The following is a 20,431-nucleotide window of genomic DNA, read 5'->3' as shown; positions in this document are numbered from 1 at the left end:
GACAGGTGCCACTATTATCCCCATTTTACAGATCAGGAAACTGGGGCAAATGGGGTCACACAACCAGTGAGTAGCTGAGGCCTTCCCGACTCCAGGCCCAGCCCCATGCCCACTGTGCCACCCAGCAGCCTCTAAGCACTGAAAGGGTTTTAATGAGAGTGCCCCAAAGGCTCACTCCACAACTTTGGGGGAAGGTGACGAGTGGAATCAGCACCCGCACATGGTCCGTGCCAGGGGCCGATGACCGAGTGGGAGCTGGAGTCTCCTAAGCGAGGAAGGGCTTCACCTGGGTAATCCTGGATAAAGGACTTGTAGAGCTTGCTCAGATCCTCTGAAGTGATGTGTCTGCTGGGGTCATCAGGAGACTTGAAATCCAGGTCGTACTTTCCATCCCTGTAAAACTCCGAGGCAGCCACATCCATGCCAATGACAACTTGCTCGGTGTAGCCAGCCTTAGCAATCGCTTCTTTTAGCAGCTCAAGAGCTAGAAGACATGATAGCAGCAGAAGCAACAAGAGTGAGGAAATAGTAGGCTATGCTGGAGGAATGGTTAGAAATTTTCCTCTAAAGGAATCAAGCAGGGAGAGGAAGAGAGGTTCTTTCCATAATTTGTCTGATGCAGAGCTCCAGTTCCTTTTGCTCTCCCCAGCCTGGAGGATGACAAGCTATTTCTAACCGAGAGTGGCACAGCCCTTCGAACTCGGTCATGAAGTGGGACATTTGGTCGGGTCATTAAAAAGGGGTCTTCCCACTGATAAGCAGCCGCGATTTAGACCCTGGGGCAGGTCTGTTGGCCAAGCTGCAGTTACAGTAAGCAGCTGAGACAAGGCCTTTCAGAGAAGCAAAGTTTAAACAGAACCAGCACAAATATACAGACTGCAGAGATGGAGGCCTGAAGCCGAAAGGCCTCTAACCTCGGCCATCGAACAGACGCCACAGAAATCGGTGCCTTCTAGTGGAAAGTCTCCCACTGTCAAGGGAACTTCATTTAGTTGCGCTTAATCAGTTAAGTACCACTAACTACTGGAGAAAAGTTGCCAATAACTCATGATTCCAAACCATGACCCCTTTCCTGAACACTGCTGATTTCAGACCTTTCTGAGTGCTCAAAGCACACAGTCAGTCTCTTTTAGGGAAACAATCAGCCTAGTAGGTGTTCAGGTATGTCCAGCTATCTGAGGAAGAACAAAGTAAAACATATTAGGATTCTTTCCTGTTTTGTTTTTGTCATTGAAAGGCTACTGTGTAGCAGCATCAAGTCCCAGCCCCCACATTCTGGCTCAGTAAGGTACAGGTTTTTAAAAGGGCAGAAAGAATACAGCTTTCCAAATGGTTTGAACTGACATATGGGAATAATGGAGTAAAGAAAGCGCCCAGCAGAGGGCTAACCCTGGAGCAGGAAAAAGGCAAGATTCTGACCTAAAAACCCTCTTGGAAAAATGCACCGGGACCCCGAGGGCCTAAATCAACTGAAACTGGTTTGCTCCACTCAATGTTTTCACCTTCTTTATTCTCCAGGATGTTAGGAGCAAAGCCGCCTTCATCCCCAACGCTGGTGGCATTCTGCCCAAACTTCTCCTTAATCACAATCTTCAGGTTGTGGTAGACCTCAGTGCCAATGCGCATGGCCTCCCTGAAAGTCTTGGCTCCTATCGGGAGGATCATGAACTCCTGCATGGCCAGCTTGTTACCAGCATGGGAGCCGCCATTGATCACATTGAAGGCCTGGGGAGGAAGAGGGACAGTGTCCATGGTATGTGATGGAGGCTTGTCTGGGAGCTCTGCTTCTCTGGGCCAGCTCCACTAAGACAGAGACTGTCTAGATGACAATCTCTCACCCAGTCTAAGTCTCCCATCAAGCCACAGAGATGGTTCCTTGTATTCACTGCTATCAATGCCACGTGGGCTGATTTCCTTTTGAAGTAGGTTCCTCTAGCCCAGACAGAATTTAGAGGCCCTAAGCTAGAGAGGTCTAAACAAGAAACCTACGGGTACAGGTAGAATGATCTCTTCTTTACAAGCTAGGTCAGCAATATGGCGGTACAAGGGGACACCTCTCTCAGCAGCTCCAGCCTTGCAAACAGCCAGAGACACTCCAAGTATGGCATTTGCACCAAATTTACCTGAAACAGGACAAGAGATCTGTTAAAACAAGAAATTTCTTTAGAGATCATCCATCTGACTCCTATTTTTTTTTTCTGTTGCTGTTTTTTAACACAATAACAACAAAGGCCTATTCTGCATGTGACACTGAAAACCGTTTATGGGAGAATATAGTAGTTCTTCCAAAAAAATTCTTTATTTAAACAAAGCAAATTTGCACTGCTATCTTTTGCTTTTGTATCACCTTCAGTCCCAAATATTTTCTTCCCTGCTTCCTTCCCCCTCCTTCCTAGTGAGCCCATTCCTTGTAACAAAGAATAAAAAGAGAGAAACAAATAATTTGGCCTGAAGTCAGGAATACCAGATTTAAAATCCGGCCTCAGATACTTACTAGCAGGGTGACCCTGGGCAAGTCACTGAACACTGTTTGCCTCAGTTTCCTCATCTGTAAAATGAGCTGGAGAAAAAATGGCAAACCACTCTAGGATCTTCACTAAGAAAACCCCAAATGGGGTCATGGAGGGTCAGGACACGACAGAAGTAACAACAAAACCAATACATCAACTGAGTCGGACAGTCCAGGCAACATGCTAGCCTCTCCTCCCACTTCTGCAATGCATTTTCTTATCTCCTCCTCCAGGCCAAGCCTGGTCATTATAGTCATTATCCAGCGTTCTTGTTGGTTCTCTCGTAGTGGTCAATTGTGCACATGGTATTTGTGGTTCTGCTCAAACGAGCTTTTCCATGCTTTTCTGTATTCATCATATCTATAATTTTTAATAGTGAAACAATTGCATTTATGTGCCACAATTTGTTTATCTTTTCCTCAGTCAATAGGCAAGCTGTCTGTTGTTCAGTCATGTCTGACTCTTTGTGACCCCATTTGGGGTTTTCTTGGCAAAGACACTAGAGCGGTTTGCTGTTTCCTCCTTCAGCTCATTTTACAGATGAGGAAACTGAGGCAAATGGGGTGAAGTGGCCTGCCCAGGGCCACACAGCTAGGAAGTATCCAAGGCCAGATTTGAACTCAGGAAGATGAATCTTTCTGACTTCAGGCCCAGGACTCTGTGGCCACCTAGCTGCCAACCTATCTACTTTGTTCCCAATTCTTTGCTGCCATAAAGAGTGCTGCTATAAATATATGCGGATATATGAGAGCTTTCCTTGTGGTATATACCTAGCAATGGAATCTCTAGGTCAAAGGGTATGGACTTTTAAAAAAAACACAATTTAAATAAATGTGCAATCTGTTAATTATTGACCTTGATAAAGCACAATATTAGCCAATAAACATTTATTAAATGCCTATTCGTGTACATAACACTACTGTGTGCATTGGGCTGGGGGGAGATAAAAAGGTTTTCATAGTCTCTGTCCTCAAGATACTTACAGTTTAGTAAGGCATGACAGCAACACACATGGTGGTAAAAGACATGTAAAATGCTAAGTACATTGGAGGGACTATAAAGTGCACTGGGAAGTCCGAAGGCAAAGCCTGTTATCCCTGGTGGCTCAGTTAAGGATTCCAGGAGGAGGCGATGTTTAAAATGGGCTATAAGAGATAAGAGGGATTCACCCGGCTTTGAAGGGGCCTAAGTTTCTGTAAGATAGAAGAGACAGGAGCTGCAGGGAAGATGAGGCCCCCAGGACTGCTGCCTGCAGGCAGGGATCCAACAGCAGGGGTCTCTTCGGAACGGTTAATCAGTGATCAGCCGATACACATCTGATTGGGCTTAAAAAAAATCTGAGAGGGAGAAGCCAGCAAGTCAATTAATTAGTTCATTTCTTGCACAAGGAGCAGTGAAGGAACAGAGGCCTGGGAGGGTCTGCCAATCAGAAACACAAGCCATCTCCTGTTTGGCCAGGGAGAATTCTAAACAGGAGGAGGAAGATGACACTTCAGTTGATTTCCTCAGCCAAGGGAATGGGATCTGAATTTCAGCTTCAGCAAATTCGCCAACCAGGGATTCTAAACCATGAAACACACACTAGCTATTTCCCATAGCAAACCTTTCCCTCTAGAGTTCTGCAATTCTTGTCAGGGCAAATCCAACTGAATTCAGCAGACAAGATTTATTAAGTAGCTACTGTGTACAAAGCACTGGGCTAGCTACTGCAGACAGAGGGAGAGGGAGGGGAAGGTGGAGAAGGAGGCGAGAGAGGGGGGAGGGGAGGGGGAAGGGGAAAAGGAGAGAGGGAGAGAAAGAGAGGGGGGAGGGAGAGAGAAAAAGGTAGAGAGAGAGAGAGAGATGTAGGGAGAGAAGAGGGGGGAGAGAGAGGGGAGGGAGAGAGGGGGGAGGAGAAAAGGGGAGAGGGGGAGAAAGAGAGGGGGGAGGGAGAGGGAGGGTGGGAGGAGGAGGAGGAGGGGAGAGAGAGAGAGGGAGAGAGGGAGAGAGGGAGAGAGGGAGAGAGAGAGAGAGGGAGAGAGAGAGAGAGAGGGAGAGGGAGATAGAGATCTCCTGGTGACCTTAAATTGCTTAGCTTGCCCAGAAGAGGGGACAGGGCAGAATACAATCTGCAAACAGATAAACATATCCAAGGGAGAGAGCCTGAGTCTGAGGGCTGGGGAAGGAGGCCTGCAGTCAGAAGGGTGCACTGCAGGTCTAGGGGAGGGGGGAAGCTGAGCTCCCGAAGGCTGAGCAGCAGGAATATCTTTTGTCCTACTGTCTCTCGGATTGTGTACATTTCTGGGATACAAAGGAAAGTGAATTCCATTCTGAACCTGTTAAATGCTACCTAAAAACATATGGCAGGAAAGGATGTGCATACAGCAAGGGGCTCCAGGACAACCACGCTGGGCAACAGAACACTTGTTCATCCCTTCAAGCATTTTCAGTTGTGTCTGACTCTCCATGACCCCATTTGGGGTTTTCTTGGCAGAGATACTGGAGTGGTTTGCCATTTCTTTCTCCACTTTACAGATGAAGAAACTGATGCAAACAGGGTAAAGTGACTTGCCCAGGGTCACCCTGTTAGACATGTCTGAGGCCGTATTTGAACTCAGAAGATGTCTTCCTGACTCCAGGCCACTGAACCACCTGGCTGCCAGATCCCCAAAACAGTCAAAACCCTGAGATTTCTGTATGGCTACTGCTGGAGAGGAACCAGACAAGCCACTGACCTTCTAGACACAAAAGAATTGAAGTTGTTTTTCCAAACTAGAAGGAACCTCAAGAAGTCCACTTATTCACCTTCAGGGAAGACTATGCAAAGACATGCATCTTTTTCTCAAGATTCCACAAGGAGATTCTCGGACCTCCAGGTGGACCCAGCTCCCAACCTGTCCCTAGGCTGGGAATGCTCTTTCTCCAGGTCCCTCCCTGCAGGTTTCCCTGCTCTTCACCCCCCCCCCCCCAGCCCCTTCTGCAAGAAGCCATTGCTGATCATGCTTCAATGCTGGGGAGGGCCTTCGGCCAGTCTAGTCCCCATCTGCACTGTCTCTATCTTGTTTGTACACAGCTGCTGTTGCCATTAGACTGTGAGCTTCAGGAGGGCAGGGACTGTTTTCACATCCCCAGCACATAGTAGCACATAGCACATAGTAGGTGCTTCACAAATGCTTGCTGACTTGACTTCTCATTTCTGAGTTAGTGACTCACTTTTATTCTCAGTGCCATCCATGCTCAACATCAGGTGGTCGATTTTCTCCTGCTCCAGGACACTAAGTTTCTGTAAGGTAGAAGACAGGGGAGCTGTAGGGAAGACAAGACCCCCAGGACTGCAGCCCGAAGGCGGGGATCCAATAGCAGGGCTCTCTTCAGAATTGTTAATCAATGATCAGCTGACACACATCTGATTGGGCTTAAGAAAAAAGGGAGAAGCCAGTAAGTCAATTCAGTGAAAATCTCGGGCACATGAGCCGCTGTTTCCTCCTACCTCTGATCTCAGTGTGACGGCGCAGGGTGATAAAGATGCACGGGACTGGATTTCGTGTCACAGTTTTCCTTCTCTCTACTAAGACGGCATCTGATGGATTATCAGGCATTGTCAGGATGATCTCTGTGAATGTGTGAGGGAGATTTGGACAGTGACGGGCACTCCCTCCACCCCCAGTGCAGATCCCAAGCCCTCCATGATTTAGTAGTTAAATCTTAGGGAGTCTGCTTGAGGCACCGAGCTTGGCTGAGGTGCCCCAGCTCCAAATGGGAACAAGTGTCAGAGGTTGGATTTGAACCCAGGCCTTCCTAATTCCAAGCTCATCATGTTCATTATGCCAGACTGCATCTGTCCGGAGTAAAGAAATCAATAAACACTGAACAGCCATGTGCATAGGACTGTTCTCGACAGTAAAGAATAATGAAGCAGAGCATGCGCTTTGCCTTCAGTCTGTTTCTAGCTTCAAGAGCATTTTTCATCCTCTCCTCTCACCGCCACGGTTCCCAGGGCAGTACCGGAGGGCCACCTGCTCCACCAGCCCTGCTGAGCTCGCCTGGAAACGAGTTTCTAGCAGCTGGTAAAAAAAGAGTTATTCTCATCATTATAGCACACTGGGACCACAACATATTCAAAATATCATGTCATTTAAATTTTTTCCAAGTACCCTTTTATCTTTAATTATTATAAATACTGGCAAAATTAGGATTTTCTAAGGCCTTTCTTTGCCCTAGCCTATTCCCAAGGCATGGTCATGGGCTTTTATAAGGGGAAACAATACAGTTTAATGTAGTTCAGCAAACATTTACTCACTGGCCTGTAAAAACATTGGGGATGTGGAGATATTAACAAAATAGTCTGACCTCAGAAAGCTGCCATTCGACTGGGGTCTGGGCATGAGGGTTTGGACTCATGGCAATGCAGGGAACAAGAGATCTTTTTGGGAGCTGCAAATAAGGCAAGATTTGAGCTACAAGAGTGAAGGAAACAGCCTCCCAAGGTAAATTTTAAGGTTGTAAGGCTTGCTATGGACAACTAGGGGGTAGTGCCACAGAGCACAGAGCTCCAGGCCTGGAGTTGGGAAGACTCATCTTTCTGAGTCCAAATCCGGCCTCAGATACTTCCTAGCTGTGTGACCCTGGGCAAGTAACCCTGTTGGCCTCAGTTTCCTCATCTGTAAAATGAGCTGGAGAAGGAAATGGCAAAATACTCCTCTATCTTTGCCAAGAAAACCCCAGAATGGCGACATGAAGAGTCGGACCCAATTGAAATGCCTGAACAACATCCATCCTTCCACCCACACATATCAGAGCTGAATCAATCTCTAAGATGATAAGATTTCAGGGGATAAGTCAGGTGGGAGTCAGGAAGATGAAACAACAAAGGCTTACATTACCTGACGAAACCTTGTCCTTAAGGAAGAAGATAAATGGGAAAATGTCTGTCCCTGGCTCAGATGGGAATCTTTTCCCTTTTTTTTTTTTTAAAGCCCTAAAATAGTAAATCTACTGTTCAGACAAAGTCCCAGAATCCCAGACTGCCAGAGAAGCCTTTCCCAAAGGCTCTAGGAGGGCCCTCTGGAAGCAGCTCCATTCTGGTAGGTCACTAAGTTTTCTGGCACCAAGCCTCCAATGACCTTTCTGCAACTTCTATCCCAGCCAGGACAACGTAAGCTCTCTTAGCTCTTTGAGGCTAGGAACTGTGTCAGTTCTATCTTCGGCCCCCCCGCATTAAGCCTGGAATGGTACCTTAATCAACGCTTGCTGAACTGAATCCTGCCCTCTGGGTCAAAGAGAACAAATCGCATGAGATGGCCTTCTAAGACCTTGGAGATGGCTCATCATGGCCCTTGGAGTTTTCCCTTCTCCAGACTAAACCTCCTAAGGTTCCCTCAAATTATCCTCACACAGCATTAGCTCTAGGCTCTTCACGGCCTTGACTCCTCTCTTCAGAACAATCTCCAGCCTGATTATCTATGTCCTTCCTAACCCCCAGTACCAGAACTGACTGCAGTGCTCCCAATGGAGTCTGTACAGGGCAGAGCACAGAAAGAGAGAGCCCTGGGGGTGGAATCTGAGGACCTGGGTTCAAATTCTGCCTTTTTCTCTAGCTGGATGTGACCATAGCCAACATAACTTTCCTGGGCCTCCTCTTTAAAATGATAGGGTTGGACTAAATGACCTTGATGGTTCCTACCCACTCTAAATACACAGTGCTCTTCTGGGAAGCTCAGCCTCTCTTAGTCAGGCCAAGCCCAACCAAACAAGCGTTTCTTAAGTGGCTTCTGTGTGTCAGGCATCTATGTACTGGCTGCTGATGATACAGACAAAAAAGAAACACTTCTCCCCGAAGTAGTTTGTATTCACCTGGGAGAGGGAATGTTCAGACATATAAGTCTACACAAAACACTGGCAAAATAATTTCAATGTCGTTACACTGAGGGAAACACTAGCAGCCAAAGGCCTCGTGTGGGGGGTGGCCTCTGAGGAAGCCCTGGTGGAAGCTGGGATTCTAGAGGGGTGCATGTGGGGAGAGCTGTGGGGAAAGCATGTGCAGGGGCCCAGAGAAGGGTGTGCCGAGCCCATGTGCTTTGCTACCTGTCATATCCTACCGATGATGCCAACTGTAGGGAAGCCTGTAGGGAAACAAAAACCCTTAGGGGCTTTTCTGGGCAAGCTGTTGTCTTACTATTCCTCCTTCATCTTGAGACTTTGAACCCAAGTATAAGACTTTACATCTATCCCTATTAAATATAGATTAAATTACATTTCATCAGTCCAATGGTCTAGCCCAGTGGTGTCAAACTCAAAACAGAAATGGGGGTCACTAAACCATACATAAGAGTCTCTATGGATTGCATAGTGACTCAGTTTTAAAACGTAATGTTACATATATTTTATCGTATTTTATTTTGTTCAATATTTCCTAATTATAATTTAATCTGGTTCAGGCTGAGTGTTGCAGGCTGCATGCAGGCTTCGTGTTTGACATCTCTGGTCTAGCCTACTCAAATATTTTTTATATTGACTGTCACTCACTACATGAGCTAATCCTACTGCATTTGGGTCATCTACCAGATGCTGTCTATATCATTATCCATCCAATTCACTGATAAAAATGTCAAGTGAACCACAATAAGGGAACAGCGATTCTAGGTTCCATCCTGTGCTTCATTCTGGGTGTGTGTGTGTGTGAGAGGGAGAGAGAGAGAGAGAGACAGAGAGAGAGAGAGAGACAGAGAGAGAGAGAGGCAGAGAGAGAGGAGGGAGGGAGGGAGAGAGGGAGAGAGGGAGAGAGAGAGAGAGAGAGAGAGAGAGAGAGAGAGAGAGAGAGAAGGCAAGGGAGAGAGAGGAGGAGAGAGGGGGAGAGGGAGAGGGAGAGGGCAAGGGAGAGAGAGGGGGAGAGAGAGAGAGGGAGAGGGAGAGGGCAAGGAAGAGAGAGGGGGAGAGACAGAGAGACTTTCATAGCTCTCCCCCCTATAATTTCAACCAATGCTCAAAGTTTGGGAAGGTAGATGGATATAGGTCACTCCGACATTAGTGTCAGATTTTTTCAGAGATCCTCCGATTTCAACCTATTAAAAGGACCTAGTAGGTCAGAGTAGACTAAACCATTCTCAGGGATTCAAAATCTGCTCATTTTTCCAGCTCTTCTAAAAAAAATTTTTTTAAGCAAGGAAGAAAAATGACAGGGATTTGGAACTACTCCAATTAATTACATTATTATGCATTAGTTACAATAAGAAAGGCTCCTACCTTGTTAACCAGGGCTGGGCCAATAGTTTGGTTAATAAACTCAACAGCTTTTGAGACACCTGAAAAGAAGAAGGAAATGAAATCACTGACATCAATATGTAGGCATACCAAAGGGAGTTCTAGAGTGGAGTGGAACACAAGTATGCACATATGCTACCTTGAAGTTTCTGCCTGTCTCTTCCCACTGGATCTTCTGGGCTTTCCTGCCTAATCTGGGTGCTTTCACCTAAGAATGCTAGGAGGTTAAAACCAAACAGATGGCCATGCTCTTGGAATGCCTTTTGGCAAGTTCATTTCTAAAAATGTTCCCTGGAAACACCATCTCCACGTAAACTACAAAGACCATTCCCTAAGCTGGGTCCAGGTAGGGTTGTCAGGAACTCATTCCCATATTTAATGATTCTGGAGACACTGGAGCAGAGGGGATCCTGCCAGAGAAGGAAAAAAAGTGAAAAAGGAAAAGAAATCATGCTTAGGAGACATCGTATAGGGCACAAAGCAATGGAGAAACAGTGAAAAGCAAAAGCTGCTCAGGGGTATAAAGGGAACTCCAGTACCACCATCATCATTTGGAGTAGAGGCAGTTTCAGGAGCTCTTGGTGCCAGAGGCACCAGGGCAGGGCTCACAGGTGTCTGATGCACAATCAGACTATTATTCCAGGATGAGGAAGGGATGACACACCTGAGTCATATTCTGTCTAGACCAGAAGGCCAAATCACCAAATCCCTTCTACCCCAGGGGCCTGACCAGAGCTCTTTGCTCCCCCTCTCTCCATGATTCAGTCATAGTTGGTGGAGGCAAAAATCCTGTCCCCTGGCTACCCAGCTCATCTCTACCAATGTCATATCTGTCTTTGCACAGTTCTAGGAAGCTCAGTTTGGAGAAAGAGGTGGAAAAAGAGGCTTACTAACTGTCCTCAAGTACCCAAAGGGTTGTTGTATAAAGGAAAAGGGAGCTTAATTCTACCTGGGCCCAGAGGGCAGAACAGAGAGAGGCAAATTTAGGGGAGGTAACCACTCGAGCTGTGCAAAAGTGGAGCAGGCCACTTCAGGAGGGAGCAGGCTGTGCCTTATTGAAAGTCTTCAGGTACAGCCTAGATGGCCACCTCCATTACCCCCACCCTTCCTTGAATGACAATTCACTTTTTAACTTGGGCCTTCTTAATGGAGGCTAACAGAGCCAGGATGTCTACTTTTATTTCATTTTTGCCACATAACTGGCCTTTTCTGATCACAAATTTCCTGGATGGGACCTATCATGCCACTTGTATGCAGGGCTGCACAGGTACTATGCTACACAGCCTTTCCCCTTGTAACAACGATTTGGCTAGCAGCTGCTACTGGGGGGTATGAGACCCAACAAGAAGCAGCACACAGAAGGCTGCTAACACAGGTTCTCTGGATCTGCTTTACCAAGGAAAGTCACTTTAAGGAGTTAACAATCTTAATTTAATCCAACATACAAATATCACTCACTTAGTTCAGGAGGAAAAGCCAGCAACCTGAACTTGAGAGCAAATACAAATTACAAACATACACAATATAAACAGACCAAATCACAATTCATAGTTACCAGGAAAGCATCAACATCTGGGTTGATGAGCCGGGAGGCTTGTAGAGCGGCTGCCCAGAGTCTTCACATCAACACTCCTCCAGGAGTGAGAGCCCCAAGCAAACAGCTCTGTTCTCTCTTTTTATACAGTACTTAGAGGTCATCCTATCTACTAGAACATCAGCTGATGGACCAGAACTTAGGTGCATACCATTGACTCTGGTCTTAGCAACTCCCTTTAGGTCCCTGGGGGCTTCCCACCTCTGTCAAATTAGCGAACTAGTTTGCTAACCAGCCTGGGGCTTTGCATCTAGTAAGACTCAATCAAAGACAATTAATTTAGCATTCCAAAACTGTAAAAAAGTCCCACCTTAATTATCAATACACCCCTGTACTTGGGGTCACTCATAATTTCAATTCTTTGGAAACCATGGTGTTCCATGATTTACAGTCACCCATTATCACTAGAAGAGTACTGGCATTGAACTTGTCCTTTCAATCACAAGTCATAGTCTGAACAACAGACATTTTTCATCCATTTAGTTTTTCCAATATAGATTGTTAAGGAGCTGTTGATTGCACTGAGGAGTCTGTGGTAGTAAGAATGCATCTCTGGTTTCTGGGGACTACCATTTTTTTTGGTGATGGTCTCTATATGTTCTAGCCATGCTCCCTCTCCTGCTTGGCACTTCCTCCTTTTTTTCTTCTATCTTATGTGCTTGTAACTAGCAACTCCTTGCTTCCTAGTAAACCAGGTGAGATTTTGCCCCACCACATAAAAGTCTCAGCTCTCCTCTGGGCCCCTGAGAAGCCCTTTAGCATGGAATGATGCCAGACTTCGGGTCACTTTTATAGAGAGTACTGAGGCTCTGATGTTGCAGACCAAAGAGAAGGAAGAAAACATTTTCAGCTCTGTACAAATTTATTGCAGAAAGTCTTGGTGAAAGGTACAGTAACCTTAGAGCACACAAACCACATTAGGCTTGCTCACATGCTCAAAAGGACCTTGGTATTACTCTAATGACAACTACAGCTATCTGAAAAGCAGCACTTCCCAGTTATTCACAATCAAATTTGCCAGGGGAGACCAGGAAAGAGGGCTGTCAGAAGAAAGGCAAATCAGCCAGAAAGGACCTTGTGCTGACATCTCAAGTACCAGGGACTAGTGTGAGGGATAATCTGGTCAAGCCTGTCCTAGCTGTGAAAGCTGCATTCTAGAATGCTGGGACTGGGGAGGCTCCAGCTGAGGGACTGAGGCCATCAGCCAACAGAGCTGTCTGTGAGGGAACCTGTTGGAGGGGAGGTTAATCTGCATGGGCAGGGTGGACAATCGATTTCTTCCTCAGCTAGTTCTATTTCTTTTGAGGACACTGGACATTTGGCCTTCTTGTAGTTTGGTTCTTTCATATTTTTAAGGTATTTATTTCTTTTATGCTCTGGTTTTGGTAGTAAGTCACCGTGCAGTCAATTTTCACAATTCTTTTATTTTTCTGGTTTGGGTGCGATTCTACCTTGTTCATTTGCTATTCTGTTGATCTGATTTTGTGCTTTCTGGACATGACTTTTGAGCATCCAAAAAGACAATGAACCCAGCATCACAGAAGCTCCGATTCAGTGGACATCTGTGAGAACCATCCTAAAAGTTGGTGTTTACACGTTAGGGTTTGCCAAGTGCCGGACATAACATTATTTCATTAGAGTTTTACAACATGTCACCTGCTCACTCAAACCTCCAGGATACAACGCAAAATCCCCTGCCTGGCATTCAAAGGCCTTGAGAACCTAGCCCCTCCCACCTTTCTAGTCTTATAGGTGACACCCTACATGTCCCCTTTGATTCAGTGGCACTGGCCTCCTGACAGTTCCATGAACAAGATCTCCTGGCTCTGGGTCTTCTCTCTGGCTGTCCCCCATGCCTGGAACACTCAATTTCCTCATCTCTACCTCCCGGCTTCCCTGGCTTCCTTCAAGTCTCAACCAAAATCTCACCCTCTACAGAAACCCTTTCCCAGTCTCTCAGCTCTGGTGCCTTCCCGCTTTGAATAATTTCCTGTTTATCCTGTGTGTATTCTGTTTGTACACAGTCGTTTACACGTTGTCTCCCGTTAGACTGGGAGTTCCCTTGAGGTCAGGGGCTGTCTTCTGCCTTTCTTTGTATCTCCAGCGCTTAGCACAGTGTAGTAGTAGGACAAGATTCCCAAACTTATTTAGTCTACCACCTCCTTTAAAAAAAGTGCTTAGCGGGGGCAGCTAGGCGGCGCAGCGAGTAGAGCACTGACGTTACTGTATCATTTTACAGACGACGAAATAGCTAACAAATGTCCCAAGTAAGATCTATACCCACAGCTTCCTGCCTAACTTCAGCATCTGCCACAGGGTGCCGGGTAAAAGGGCCAGAGGCAAAGACTCCGGAGCCATTCCTCCAGGACTCACAGGACAATAAGTCTAAGAAGGTTTGGCTGTGCACGAGAGAGCCTGCCAGGCTGTCACTGAGAGTCATTCTGTCAGTCAGACTGGAAGCACGTGTCTCTAGAGGCGTTTCTTTTGAGAGGACTAGGCTCCCGCAGCTTCAGTGAAGGGTACTTACCAAAACAGGGGTATGTCATAGCGCGTATGATTTTTCTAAGAAAAAGGCAAACATGACTGTGCTATGCCTGGGGATTCTACTCTGACTGGAACAAATTCAAATCTCCTTCAAGCTCTCGCCAGGCATGGTGGCCAGCAAGCATGACCCCAGTAGCTAAACATCTTTAAGAAAAAGAAGGGGGTTCTGGCAGACTACACAGAAGTTTTCTGCCAGTCCAAACTTCGAGGCCACTCCTAGAGTCCTCTGCATCATTGGTGGGTTCTAAGAGGTTTGATTAGGAAGACTCCCTAGTACTTTAGGGAAAAGGTCACCTGAGGGCGAAAATCCCCTTTAGGTCTCTTGCGTTTTCATTGCATGAATGAAACAAGGGGAACGCTCTTTTCCAATCAGACCGGCCCGTAAGTGTTCCCCAGAGATGGCATTCAACCATAACCAGCTCTGGGCTTGTGTCCTCCACAACCAAAATGCTCCCATCTCACTTCTGCCTCTTAAAATCCCTCGCTTCCTTCCAAGCACAGCTCAGGGACCATCTGCTCCTGATCTAAGCCTTTGTTGATTCAGGTAAGCTTCTGCCAAGTAGGCACATATGCCTGAGGGCAGTTTTGTACAAGGAAAAATGGGGACTACCAGAAACCAAGGTCATTTACCACACAGGGACTCATGAAGAGTGAGACCCATTCTAGGAACCATAAGGTTGAGCTTGAGGCCTTCCAATAGGCTACCACTAAAAGGACTGGTTTTATGGAGCACCTTTCAGAGTTGGGTAGGCAAGAAACCTCTTACCTCTATGCTCTGGGCACCAAGTCGAATGCTCCCTCTTGAAGTGACTATGTACACATGGTATTTATTTACCTCTGAACACGGTGTATCTTCCAACAGAATGTAAGCTCTCTGAGAGAAAGCAGGGCCTGTTTTGTTTTTGTCTCTGTATCGCCGCCACTGCCTCACATACATTTGTTGAATTAAATACACATACTAGCTTGTTGACTGCTGAGCAATCTCGAGAATAGTATTGACAAAGGACCCCTTCTGAGGCCTCGGACATACCATGGAAGTGCCGGAAAGAGCCCTCAAGGGCACTGTTATTTAGTCCTGTAAATCTTAGGCACTGCTTGTGGTTCTGGTAGGAAAGAAGATGAAGAAACTGCCAGACAGTTCATACATGAAATAAGGTGGATTAGCACGCCATAGTACGAGGCCAAAATGTCTGGCAGTCAGTGGCTCTCAACGTTAGGCCTGTGCAGTGAACATTATCAGTGGAACAGCTTGGTGGTGGGGCAGGACTTGGGAGTCAGGAGGACGCCTGCCTCAGAAACCTTTGTGTGACCCTGGGCAAGTCACTTAACATCTACTAGCCTTAGTCTCCTCCTCTGTAAAATGGGGATAATAAGAGAACTCACTTCTTATGGTTGTGAAGAAGTCCAGAGGAGATCCATGTAGGCAAAGTACTGTATAAATGCTACCCATGATTATTATTTTAGATCCCATGGTAAATGAAGATAAAACAGCTGCCTCCATTTGTCAGATGTGTGTGTGTGTGTGTGTGTGTGTGTGTGTGTGTGTGTGTCTACAAATCTGAGCACATGCAAGGGATTTCCACGTCATCTGTTTGCGGAACGAGCAGCATACAATGTGAATATCGTCTGGTCCCCCTTGATGACATCATTGTGTTTGGGAAGGTGTTTAAATGATCTGATGATTTAAAACCAAAAGGGACTTTGGAGTTCATCATATTCCACTGTCTCGTTTTACAGAGGGGGCACAGAGAGCTTAAGTGATTTTCCCAGGGTCACAGAGAAAGTGTCTGAGGCAGGCTTGACTCAGGCCATCAAGACTCAAAGTTCAGTGCTCTATCCCCAGTGTCACATGTCCTCAAGACATCTGAACTAGAACAGTTGGAGCCTTATGATCTAGAGACGTCTAAGACCAAGAGTCAGCAGAGTGTAAGCTTCTTGAGAAGGGGAACCATTTGTGTTTCTATATTTCAGGAGCTTACCAAAGTGTCCTTTACACAGTACGTGCTTAATAGAAATGTTTGTTCTTGTTTTTCAGAACATCTTTTAAATATGTAAGGGTCGCTATCTCAGTAGGGCATGGTTACTGACCCTGGAAAGAGGGGCACTTACTGCCTGACCACATCTAAAGGTGGTACAGCGACCAGAGCACCTGACCCGGAGATAGGAAGACCCGAATTCAAATACTGCCTCAGACACTTATTAGCTCTGGGACCCTGGGCAAGTTACTTAATTGTTCTACCCTAGTTTCAACTATAAAATGAGGATGAGAGCGATGGTTACTTCTCAAAGTTGTTGTGAGGATAACATGAGGTATTTGTAAAGCACTCTGTGAAGTTTGAAGTGCTGTGCAAATGTTAATTATCATTTATCAACTGAATCCATTTTTGGCATTGGTAGTAATTTTGAAGATCTGTGAAAAACTATGCCAATAACACATAGTCAGCCTGTCACCTGCCCCATGGATGTCTTCTCAGAAGAAATAAGAAGAAGAAGAACACAAGAGAAATTCAGAAACAGCGTTCTGCACAAAGGAGATTGCTGAAATGAGAAAAGCGACCAGATCTTCCAGAATCTCTTTAATTGCCTCACAAATACACACACACCTGTGCTGCCTTTGTTGATTCAGGTAAGCTTCTGCCAAGTAGGCACAGATGCCAGTCTGGAGAGCCCAAGGGCAGTTTTGTACAAGGAAAAATGGGGACTACCAGAAACCAAGGTCAGTTACCATGCGGGGACTCACGAAGAGTGAGACCCATTCTAGGAACCGTAAGGTTGAGCTTGGGGCCTTTCAATAGGCTACCACTAAAAGGACTGGTTTTATGGAGCACCTTTCAGGGTTGGGTAGGCAAGAAACCCCTTACCTCTACACTCTGGGCACCAAGTCGAATGCTCCCAGACAGAGGCAGTAGTGCAGGCAGAGAGCTGTACAGGCCAACTCTGAGAATCATCATCAAATCCCTGAAATGTCTTCAGTTCACTGTAATTCTTTGGATGTGGCCAGCACATAGCATAGACCAGGAAAAAGCACAATGAATGCAAACACCCTGTCTGTCTCCTAGTCCTATCCATTCAAAAACTGTAGTGGTTACTAGAGAGGATGTGAAAGTGATGGGACTCCAAGAGGGGCCTGTGATGTGGGAAAGTGTGGCAGTCTTGGGATTCCTCTGGAAACATCTGCAACTAAACTCCATGGCTTGAGCCAATCCTCTATAGCCAGGTATAAAAGGGATGACTGGCTGCAGGATGGTGATAAATGCCCTCTACTGATGGCCAAAAGGATGGCCTATGACTGCCAGAGAATTAGGCCTAGATGACCAAAAGCCAAGCTACTGCTCTGGGAGTGGCAGAAATGGGAATTTAATGATGTCACAGTATCTCATCGAATAGTAAGAGATGTCAAAGAAAGTGTGCTGAGGCAATCAGTGCTGCCTGGGGCCTACCAAGGTATGAGTCACTGGAATCCACTCTGTGACATACCACTATACGGAATCCAATTGGGTGCTTGTTGGAAGATCTCTAGTGAAGGGAAACCTGTGAGGCGGCTGCTCTGGGCACTATGCTCCCTCGTTTATACAGGCTCCGGAGTCGAAGTGTCCTGCCAGTAAACCCAGAGCTAGGAAGCACTGGACTCTCCCGATCCCCAGCCCAGCTTTCTTTCTACTATACCCCACTGCCTTTGATGGCAGCTACTAAGTCAAATTAATAGGCCCCAGGTCCTCAGTCTGACTTTATCTGTCTAACCTAGTATTTCACGAACATTAACAGCTCAATTTATGTAGCACTCTACAATCTGCGGGGCACTTTTCTTAAAGCAATCCTGTGAATTTAAGGACTAGCAGAGAATTATGCTGTGCCATTTGTGGAAACTGAAGGGGATTTGCTCAGGCTGAGGCTGTGCCAAGCCTGGGATTGGAACCCCACGTTCTGCACTCCCTGTTGCTTTCCCACTCCTTAAGTGCCATATGCTTCAATAAGAATGTGCTACAAAACACGTGAAGATTCTGAAATCATAAGCTAAGAGAATCATGAAAAGCTAAGAAATGCAATTTTTCTACAAAGTCTAATGACATATATATATGTATGTATGTATGTATATGTTTGCCATCAAGAGTAAGTGCCTGGGGTTAGAGACTTCTCATATACAACCACAAATAAATAACAGGTGGAAATCTATGGAAGCTGGAGGAAGAGCACCAGATTTTGTAGTTTAAGATGCTTCCTATGAGGAGATAGGATGCTGCCAATTCTTTTACCTTTCCCTAGGAAGCGGCTCTTATCACCATCTCGGAGTTCTAAGGCTTCATAGACGCCAGTAGAGGCACCACTGGGCACAGCGGCTCGGAAGAGACCTGTATGACAAGGAAAAGGACAGAACAGAGGAATAAATGAAGACGTGAGGTCAGCTAGCATGGACATCAAACCCCCACGTGGGTAGTTTCCTCTCCCACTCACAAGGTAAGAGCAAAAAGGATGGTGAGTGGCCTAGAAGCCATGCCGTATGATGAGCAACTGAAAGAACCGGCTATTTGGCCTAGAGAAGATTTAGGGAAAAGGCATGCCATGGTATTTGAAGGAATGCTATGTGGAAGGGGGATTGGGGTGGCTCTTTGGGGCTCTGGAGGGCAGAACACAGAGCAATGGACACAAGTCTGACAGGCAGATTTCACTATTTGAAGACCCGGGAGGGACCCTGGAGATCCTCTGTTCTCCTACAATTTCGTGCTAGCCACAGGGTTAACCTGGCTAAGGGTTGGAATGATCTGGCCTGGACAGCAGTTGGCTCAGGTCTCAGGACAAAGTCCATTAAGGCAAGTAGGGGCTTAAGGAAAACTTCGAGTCTGCTCTCTTGCCCCGCCCCACCCCCAACTCCTGCTCGGGTTACAGTCTAAGCATTAATGTTGTCAGGACTAGACTAGAGATAATCAGGAAGAATTATGGCTACAAAGCCGGAAGAGCAGCAGATCCCAAACACACAGCAGCAAGCATGTGGTCAGCATCCCCATGAAGCTAACGTTGGGGAAGAGAAAGGGGCAGAGGCTGGGCGATGGCTGCAATGCTGATGCGTGTGAATTACCAGGGACCGAGGATACAGAATTAAGGTGTACCACCCAGCAGGGACCACTGAGTGACTTCATGAACTTAATGTCTGGCATTCAGATGTTAATGGGAGGACTCAAAACCATATGTACGCAATAAACCCATCTTCCATACATTTTAACGGGAGCTGTGTGTCAATAAAGAACTTTGACAAATTCAAGTTGAAGTTATTTCATGGCTTTGGGAATGGTAATGGGAAGTTGGGCAGCAAAATCTATTACTAACAATGAGTGGCCAACCGGCCTCTGTCTGAAGGCCTCTAGTGAGAAATAACACATTATTTCCCAAGGAAATCCATTCCACTTTTGGGACGCTCCAATTGTTAGGAAGTTTGTTCTTACACCAAACTTTTAATGCTCTTAAAACTTCCACCCACTGTTTCTAGTTCTACCCACTTGCGTGGGTAACCAAAAATGGGCTCCTTAGCACTTAGTTCAACAAGTGCCCTTGAATAGTTTGGCTTTTGTTCCCTTTGAGTAATTCATTGAGCCTTACTAGGTGCTAAGCCCCAGGCCCAAACCCCTATTAGGTGTAAAACCTTAGTGAGTGTGGATTGGCAACTAAGGTGGGGCCCAAGGTGGGGCTAATTCCAGGGAGGGCCTGGTTTACATGTCTGGGAGAGCGGCTCTAGTGGTGTTTCAACAATCTGGCTAGCAGCTTCTGTGGGGGTATAAGATCCACCCACGTGGGTTTAAGTCTGCCTCTTTGTGAGGATTCTAGGTCGCATGTGTCACTCACCCCTGATGCTGAAAAAGATATAAAAACCAGGGATTGGCTGTCTGTTCCTTGGAGCTCTTTCCTGCAGCAGTGGTGGCTCGTGACTCTGGGCCAGCCCTTGTTCTGAGCTCCCGAGCTGAACCTAGATGTTGGTAACTATGAATTGTATTGGGTCTGTCTGTTGATGTTTGTGATTTGTTTGTATTTTGCTCTGAAGTTCAGTGTGCTGGCTTCTTCCCCTGAACTAAGTGAATGATATTTGTGTGCTGAATTAAAGTAAGCTTGTCAACCCCTTTAACCTTGCTTTCCTTATTAAGGCAGATCAAAAGAACCTGTGCTGTTGGCAGCTTTCTGGGTGCTGGCTGTGGGTAGATCTTATACCCCCACAGAAGCTGCTAGCCAGATTGTTGAAACACCACTAGAGCCAAGCAGAAAGAGCCCCACCGTCCCTTCCACCTGCCAGCACTTCAAATATTGAATGGAATATTCTGGTCACCCAAGTCTTCTCTTCCAGAAGCTAAACACCCATAGGTTCCTTCAACTGATTCTCTAATTGTGTGCTCTGTAATTTTCTCCTGGTAACCCTCTTCTGGATGTGTTCTAGATTTTCTTAAAATATGGAACCCAGAACTAAACCTAGTTTGTGGCTTGCCCAGGGCTTGGTATAGAAGAACTATTAAGTCAAATTAACGGCATGTTAATGAGTACTGAAATTATTTGACAGGTAGTA

At 46.2% G+C, this 20,431-nt stretch overlaps 1 protein-coding gene across 4 annotated transcripts in view; it reads right to left on the bottom strand.

Moving 5' to 3' along the window:
• The window catches only part of LOC118839176 (alpha-enolase-like), a 35,708-nt gene that overhangs the window by 5,402 nt on the left and 9,875 nt on the right, over positions 1-20,431 (bottom strand). For 3 of the 4 annotated variants that reach the window (XM_036746623.1, XM_036746624.1, XM_036746625.1), the window contains exons 3-8: positions 18,141-18,236; positions 9,732-9,790; positions 5,703-5,772; positions 1,990-2,123; positions 1,503-1,725; positions 287-484 (exon numbers count right to left, since the gene is read on the bottom strand). In XM_036746623.1, the coding sequence (XP_036602518.1) occupies positions 287-484; positions 1,503-1,725; positions 1,990-2,123; positions 5,703-5,772; positions 9,732-9,790; positions 18,141-18,236 (780 nt within the window). Of the gene's footprint in view, positions 1-286; positions 485-1,502; positions 1,726-1,989; positions 2,124-5,702; positions 5,773-5,979; positions 6,086-9,731; positions 9,791-18,140; positions 18,237-20,431 lie in introns of those variants that run through there. The other variant, XM_036746626.1, reaches the window with a different exon arrangement.

This window comes from Trichosurus vulpecula, chromosome 2 (genome assembly GCF_011100635.1).
Source record: "Trichosurus vulpecula isolate mTriVul1 chromosome 2, mTriVul1.pri, whole genome shotgun sequence".
NCBI classification, from domain to species: domain Eukaryota; kingdom Metazoa; phylum Chordata; class Mammalia; order Diprotodontia; family Phalangeridae; genus Trichosurus; species Trichosurus vulpecula.
The sequence above is the reverse complement of the archived record's forward strand: the minus strand, read 5'-3'. Positions and strand labels throughout refer to the sequence as shown.